At 26.4% G+C, this 9,097-nt stretch overlaps 1 protein-coding gene across 1 annotated transcript; it reads left to right on the plus strand.

The window, feature by feature from the left end:
- Positions 1-294: 294 nt before the first annotated feature.
- LOC106754867 lies at positions 295-2,608 on the plus strand (the record flags this gene model as incomplete). The annotated part of the gene is made up of 4 exons (XM_022778088.1): positions 295-373; positions 1,177-1,352; positions 1,784-1,971; positions 2,084-2,608. Coding segments are annotated over exons 1-4 (891 nt in total), but the record flags the coding sequence as incomplete, so codon positions are not given.
- Between the last annotated feature and the right edge of the window lie 6,489 nt (positions 2,609-9,097).

Consider the following 9,097-nt stretch of genomic DNA (forward strand, 5'->3'; position numbering starts at 1 on the left):
ATTATTTCTATTATTAATATTATTATTATTTTTTTAAGTGCTATACAAACAATTTTAAATTCTTTAACCACGTTCTTTTTAATGAATTTCCTTAAAAAATTGCCAATTTTAACACTATTATACCTATCTAAGAAGCTGGGAAACAAAATTGTCTTACCTGTAACTAGAATATGTAAAAATTCCTTCTTGTAAATTTTTCCTATAAATTATCAAATTCATGTACGAATGATATTTTGTTCGTTTGTTTTTCCTGCAGAAAAAAGTCATGTACGATAAATGCAAACAGCATGTTAACCGAGAAACAATTTGTGTTGATTTCAACACATACCAAATCCATTTTGCAAAGAAATGCCAAATCCATCGGGCACGACATGTAATTTGTGTTCAATTATATTATCCTTCACATGCTAATAGTGTAGTTAAAGAGATGCAGTGATAAAAGTGATGCGTTATACCGTGCTTTTCTGATATTTCCATCACAAGGCACATATTATCTTACCAAATTCATCCACATAGAGTGATATATATAACTGCTAAAGGAGGTACGTATCCCCTATATTAGTAAAAAATTAAGGTACTCCTAATCCATTGATCCTAGATTAAGAGCATTTCCCACCTAAACTGGCCCAATTACTTTTGCATTACAATAGTACTATAAAACCATTTCCACACATTTGTTTTCTTGTATTGGTTTTTCTGTGTGAGCCCTTCCGTGTTTCACACACTTTGTTCAAGTATCACTCTTTCACTCAATTCCTTGTGCTTTTTCATTCTTGATTTCGTATCTGATGGAGTAGTGAATTGAATAGTGTTGCAGGGTCTGAATTGGTGCTTGATAGTGCATGTAAACGTTTCTCTGGTGTTTGCTGGCATAATGTTGGATAGGAGAGTGATTAGGATAGGATTATGTTCATTACATTTGTATTCAAGTTTCTAACATGCTCCCTCATATTACTGCTATGGTAATCATTATGGACCAGTGTGGGATGACACCATTAATTGATTCTCAATTAAACCTTTTAGTCCATTGTTCAAATCTTTGCCTAATGACAATGAAAGAATTCTATATTCATTTGAACTTTTAATTGCTTGAAGCTTTGGTTCATTTGATATTGCTAACATAATAATTATTTACATTTCTTCATCTGTATTTTGACATTGATTGTCTTGTGCCAGGATGAATACAGGGAGAAGAACACAAACTTTTAGAATCAGTGGGGCTGTGCCTTTTTATCCAAATTTTGTGGTCAGTTCTGTAGGTGGCAGAAATTTGGAGAAGTATCAGCTTGGTGGGGTTATATTTGGTTGTAAGAACAACACAATGAAAGAATGCCAATCAAAACAACTCTTCGGTTAGTCTTTAACTCTTCTGCATTTGATTTCTTTTATTGTAGCATTTGTAAGATTCTGATGCCATTAGTGTGAGTATAAAGATGAATGAATCAATGATATCTTATATTCAAAATATGACTCTCTTAACATATATACAACACTGAAGTATTTTACTTGAACTATATTTTTCTAAATTCTTGAAATTAGCATGAAGAAAAATGTTATAATAATACACTTTATTAATTCATTATCCTTTATTGGTTGAAACTTCTTAGTAATTACACAAATTGTTACAGCTTCAACAAAAATTTCAACTAACATAGACTCACTATCAGTTAGGAGTGTTTTAACAGTTGCTTGCACTCGTCTTAGGATGAAATCATTTGCTTTAACAATGTTGAAGGGGGGGTTATGTGACCATTAACTCAATATTATGTATTTGTTTTAACAGGTTTACCAGCAAACCACTTTTCCTATGTGAAGAACATTGATCCTGGCCTCCCAATTTTTCTGTTCAACTATAGTGACAGGAAGCTCCATGGAATTTTTGAGGCATCTAGCAAAGGGAAAATGTACATTGACCCTTACGCATGGATTGATGAAAATTCAGAATTGGATAGAACACAATATCCTGCACAGGTATATCACTTGCTACATATCTACCTGTCAAACTCTAACTCTCATTGTTCATGATAATACTGGTCTAGTATTCATGTCATTGTTCACCCAAACCTGCTATTAATGATTTAAGGTGAAAGTTCGCGTGCGTCTTCAGTGCCAGCCACTATCTGAAGATATATTTGCACCAGTAATTGCAGGCAACTACTACACCAATAACCATTTCTGGTTTGAATTAGACCATAAACAAGCAAACAAACTTACCTCATTGCTAGCTTCTTTAGCATTTGCATCTGGTTGTAATTTGAAGTGGAAAACTGTGCCTCCATCTCTTCCATCAAAAGTAGGTGAAGCCTTTGAAATATCTGAGTCAGAGGCACAACATTTTACAAGATCATGTAAGAGAACGTATTCCACTGAAGTTACTCATTCTTTAGATGGAGACATCAGATCATTGGATACTCAAGCAGTAGTGGAGGAGGTGAATGAGAATGAGCTGAACCTTGTATATGAGAAGCTAAAGAAAATTGCTCTTGGTCATGAAAGTCAAGACCTCTCACTGTCAGACAATGTGAATGACACTCCTGAAGAGAATGATGCATGCACAGTGGAAAATGTTGAGAATGAGAATGATGCATGCCCAGTGGAAAATGATGAGAATGATGCATGCACAGTGGAAAATGATCAGAAGGAGAATGATACTCTTGATGAGAATGATGTGTACATTGTGGAAAAGGAATGTCATGAGGTGCCAGAATGTTTAGAGGAGGAAGAAAATTCAAGTACTCCAATTGAGCATAAATACTCCATTGACAAGGTATATAAACATGCCTTCAGTATACATTTACACTTTCTTAAATGGTATTTTTCTAATCTTAGTTTGAGTTAAATTTTACTACTTTATAGTAATTTTTCAAGGACTAAAGACACTTGATTTTCTTAATCATAACATGCATAAGTCAGTGTTTAATGCTATAAGCTATTAAACTAACCTTGCTGAATTCGCAGTTGATGCAAGAAGTTGAAGAACTCATGACTTTCAAGCAAATGCAAATACAAAACAATTGTCACCTTGAACAAAAGCTGGTACTTCTTTCTATATTATGATCAATCTTTCATAATATATTGCTTGCATGTATAAAAATTTAAATGGTTACACATGCGACAAACATATTGAACTTCTTAATTTATCAAATTTATGAATTCATTTTAAGTAATTATCACCTCATAGAACTTAAAACTTTTTCCTTTGTCTGAAATTCTAAAATATGCAGAACTGTGCTGGTTTGCTTTTAGTTCTTGTAAATAAAATTCACTCTGCTGATTCTGATCATTCATTTTCATTCAGCCACACTTTTCATTAAACTTTGGTTTCATTTCTTAAATGGGGCCCACTTTTTTGACCCCCAATTCGTGCAGTGGATACAGTAGATCCAAACCCCACCAAAATTTTACTCCTGTTAATGTTTGATCCGATGAAGAATCAAAACCAAGGACATTATAAAATTGAAATATCTAGACTGCAAGTTAAAACTGTGAACATAATCATCATTTGGATTAACAGTTGGTACCTTTAATTTTACCAAATTTTCTGATCTTAAGTCTTTTATGCTTATTTTGTTTACATTATTCCATACCAGAGGGAGGCAGAATTCAAAATTCAGCATCTAATGGGTCGTTATAAAATTTTAGAATCAGCAACCAGTCTTATTCAGACACATGTTGAGAGGACAGTTATTCAGTCACATGATGAGCAACATGTAGACCCTGAAGAGACATTATTTATAAAAATGATTTTTGATGGAGAATGGTGGTTATCAACTATTGATTTATATTGGTCTTTCCAGTTTGTGATCAAGTCTCTCTATCTTATGAAGTCAACCTCAATAACACACCTAAACTGTGAGTTTCATAGGTCTTTTTTTCCTTTGATGAAAATCAACATGCTTCGTATTGTTATATACTATTGAGATCTATATATGTTTCTTCATTTTATGTTGTTTATGACATAGAATTTTTGTTAACTTTTGTTGTCACAAATATGGATAATGACAACTTTTGTTGATGATGTTTATGGCATATTGACAACTTTGTAGTTACTAAAGTGCTTGATTTAGATATTGGGAAGTGGATCTCTCCTGGTTCAACACTAGACAAGGTATATTTATTTCATAAGTATTTTACATGTTCTATGTATAAACAGTTATTTTTTCAATATTTTTTTCTTTTAAATTTAATGCCTAATAAATTAAACATTGCTACCATCTACATATTTATTAAGTTGTTCAATACATAATTAAAACGAAGTCTCTTCATACACCACCATAAGAAAAACATATCATTATATATTATGATACAAAATGTAAAAATTATATTAAAAAATATTGAGAGATAAACAAGAAACATCAAAAAACATTTCAGAAATTTAAATTAAAATAAGTACAACTAAAAAATTTAGTAACGTATATAAAAATATTTAATTTATTAGGTATTCAATTTAAAAAAAAATATCTAAAATTTGAATGTTAATTAGGCTTATTTGATATAACAAAAGCACTAGATAAACATAAGAATTTTCACTTTTATCATTATCAAGTAGTTATAGGAATATTAAAAGTATCGCTACCATTCATCACCACCAATCCAATACAATCAATCTTGAGTTAAATAAATTGATTGTTTAGGACAAAGTAAACCGAACCAATCAAATTCATTGTTTATTGAATTTGGTATGGGATTTAGGTGCTCACTCCCATGAACACAATTATTATATAATATATATTTTTATTTTAATTCATTATTTATATATGTTTCATAAAAAGATTGTAAAATTATATATATTAAACATTATTTTATTTATTTATTTCTTATGGTACTCTTTTTGTCTAAAATTCCTTAAGAGAATCATTAGGAAGAACTTGGATTCTAAAACTAATTATTTGCAAATATCATACTTCCATATCATATTTAATAACTCTATCTAACTTTTACTTAAATTCTAAACTCATTATAAAGTCTTTATAGTTCAATAATAGCTCTTTTTTCCATACAAACAATTTTTTTACAGTATCACACTCTAACCACAGATGTGATTAGGAACTATATTTTGAATGTGTAAAGATTTTTTTATTATTTAGTTTTTACAATTTAAGATTTGATTTTTATTTTGTTCATACGCATTGTTTAATCAAAATACAATAAAACATATTTAAAATTTATATCAAAATAAAGTAGTAAAAAGACTATTTTTTTAATTTTAAAAAATTATTTGCTATCAATATACTAAATCTAACTTAATGAGATTATTTTACTTAAAAAAGTAACACAAGTCTAATTCAATCAAAACTATCAACTATTTTAATAAGTTAATTAAAGAAAGCAGCTGAATTTCTTGTTAATTGAACTTATTTCTTGTTAGTCTATGTATTTGTCATTTAAGAAGATTTAGTCATTTCTTTCACAATTATTTATTATAGATATTGTTTTTAAAGCATATGTTAAATTAAGTTTTTGTTTTTATATTGTCAGGTATCTGCAATTGCTTTGGTTGGAATCAACCGTCTAATTCTTTTTAATACTACCTTTCAAAATGACTTAGAGTATCTCAAGTAAGATTTAATCACCCAAATTTTGCTTGTTTTATTTTTTGTACTATATATCATTTCTGGATTTAGATATAAAAAAATGAAGTACTTTGATATTGATTAGAAATGTATATAATTGTATTTCATGATTTTGTTTTTAAACAATAAAAAATAATGTTAATAATTGAAAATAATATTTGAATTTAAATGTAAAAATATTTTTGAAATAATAACATCAAATAAAATAAAAATTTAATTTTTTTTTGTATATGAGTAGAAAGTAATATATTAGGGGACGTGTTATAATTATTAATGTTTTATTTCTGTAATCCATTTTTCCCATATTTATAAGTTAGGAATAAAATGCTTTCATAAGTTAGAAACATATCAAATATTTTCCTTATTAAAAACAGTCTATTTTATTTATTTAATGTCTTATGAAAACAACAACTTTTTTTTTTTTGGATTAGTAAGGCGTATAAATAGTTAAAATATACAAAAACAGGAATTAAAAAATTATATAATTTAGCAAGAATTTTCAACAAATATTTTGAAGCTGTAAAAGTTTAAGGATGTCATTCTTTCTAAAACAACAACTAATTCTTTTGTATTTTTTATATTTTAGTTAAAAATTTGTTGGATGTTTAAGTTGTATTTAAGAATTTTTTTTAGAGAATTGTTTATAGTAGAAGAAATGCTACAATCCAATAACATTTTTACTTAAACTTAACTTAATATAGCATAAAACTAACTTGTATAATATATGCACTAGGTTTGAATTTCATCCTATTAATGACAGCAAAACAAAGATGATTTCATGTATTAGGGTCATTCATCCATAGAAGAAGATAATATATCAAGATAATATATGGTGAGTAACTAAAAAAATAAGAACATCTATTTTTAGTTTACCTATAATTACTCGTTTAACTCATCTTTGTTATTTTTTACAGCTATCAACTTAAATCATTATAAACTGATATTGAAGTAAGTGGTTGATGTGGGGTTACATGAAATAATTGAAAAAAAAAAACGCAAATATTACAATACGGTTTTAATATTTTGAATAAATATTATCAAACTAAAATTAGGTTTTACGTGGAACAATTTCTTTTGATTTAAAATAGATTTTTATAATTTCTTAATATTTTAAATTTAATTATATTTATTTATAGTTCTCATTATTAGTATTTGTCTCTCATTATTAGTATTAGTCGTTCATTTATATTATATTAAGAAAAAAATAATATATATATATAATATAATATAATATAATATATAATATGTAGATAAATATGGTTATTGAATTAGGGTGTCTATAAATATTATTTCTAAACCTAATATAAAATAAAATTGAGTAATTTAATAAGAACTAAATATATTTTAAAATCAATTATAATTACTATAATATTTATAACTTAAATATATTCCTTAATAAAATGATGTAGCGATTTTAGTCCGCAAAATATTTGAATTATAAATACTTTTTTTTTTAAACTTTGATAATAAAACAAAATTTTAAATAATTATAACAATTTATTCCTTTTAACGTTAAAGTGTTGTGTTATTGGGATGTCGTAATCAAATGTTTACCATTTCAAAACATAATAAAACAATATATCACCAAATTTTATTTTCACATTAAAATAAGTTAAATCTCTATTAAATTAATTGTGTAATGCTCGGTTTTTTTTATAACACTATCCTCTAAACAAAAACTAGTTCGCGCGCAATACACGTTATTATTTTTTAAAAATAAAATATATTTATTATATAAAGTTAAGTGCATTAAAAAGTATTACTTATTTTTTATTTTATAAAATTAAATAATAATATTTTATTATTTTTAATATAGGTATGTATTTAAACTATTCATCATTATATCTTTTAATAAAATTTACTTTTTTCATACAATAATAAAATTAATTCAAATAAAAAAAAATTGCGAATAAATAAAAAATTTAAGAATTATTAAAAAATTATTTACGTTATATTTAGAAATAATATTTTGTAATTGAAATTTTTCGTAAATATTTTATTATAAACTATTTTTTAAAATATATAATTAAGATTATAAATTTTTGAATGAAAATTTTTTTATTTAATAATAATTATTAAAATTTAGTTGTTCGGAACATATTAGTTGTTTGGAACATAAATTAGTTGAATTATCTTCCCAAATAATAATTTGATATAAAGGAAATTATTATTAATATCAAAATAAGTTATCAACTAAGTCATTAATAACAAATATTAGTTGATAATATTATTAATGAAATTATTATTTAACTATTATTAATATGAAATTCGATAACTTATTGATAACATTTTTAAATTATTATTGATAAAAAACAACTCAGTTATCAAATTATTGTAAATATCAAATAATATATATATCAAATTTTTTTGGAACATAAATTAGTTATTTTTAGTATATAAAACTTATAATTCCATATATTAGTTGATATTTATTTTGAATTCCCTGTTTCCCCTAAGCTTCCTCTCAAGAATTTCGTCCATACATTTCTTGTTTTCTTCATCATTTCTTTATTCCGTAAAAAGCTCCCAATTGTAAGATTGGAATATCATTATGTTTTGGAAGCAAATTAGTGGTATAGTAATTGTGTAATTAAGTAAAAAAAAAGTCAATATAAATTGTTATAGACATATGCATTTATCGACTCGTATAAATTGTTTTATTATAAATTAGAGGTTAATAATTCACTATTTACTTTATATTGTATCAACATAACATTTAAATATACTATTTTTTATAACATTCTGATTTTTGGAAGTAACGAGTTATTAAAAATCAATAAAATTTAAAATTTATCATAACACAAAAACATATTGAAAGAAAATTTTATTCAATTATATTATTTTAAGTAATAAAATAATAAAAGAAATACTTTAATTATATTGTCGTAACTTGTAAAAAAAAAAAAAAAAACTTTGAATGAATTCAAGGTTATTCTTTGTTCTCTCTCAAGTTAATCACATCTCTGAAACATCTATAACATTATTTGCTTATGTATAACACATTATATGATTATCGCCGATAATTTCATTCACAAACACACAAACAAAAACATGTATGGGGTAAGCTACTGGTAAAACAATCATAACAACAAGAAACATACATACTACAGGAACTGTGGGAGTAATCCCCAAAGCGAAGCAATCAACTATGAACGTTTGCATGCAAGTCCAACCATTCGAATGAAGCTGAGTAGGGGAAACATTAAGCTCGCAGAGGACGTCTGATTGAAAGCTAGTAAAATGTACCCGAATGAACATCTGGGAAAAAAGATATGAATACACAAAGAAGAAATCTTCTATACTTAACTCTTTCCCATGGTAAACTCATTCATTCTTTTTACTAACTACCAACCTTATTAAGCGTGCATCCTCTACGTCTCGAACAACGCATGACTGGTCGACCCACCATTTTGATAACGGTAATTCTTACCATTATGCTTAATTCTCTCTTTAATCTAACTTTGTGAATAACTTCAGTAGGTTACACACATCTAGTTTCATCACTAATTCCTCAAATTTTGTAG

Source organism: Vigna radiata, unplaced genomic scaffold (assembly GCF_000741045.1).
Source record: "Vigna radiata var. radiata cultivar VC1973A unplaced genomic scaffold, Vradiata_ver6 scaffold_275, whole genome shotgun sequence".
NCBI classification, from domain to species: domain Eukaryota; kingdom Viridiplantae; phylum Streptophyta; class Magnoliopsida; order Fabales; family Fabaceae; genus Vigna; species Vigna radiata.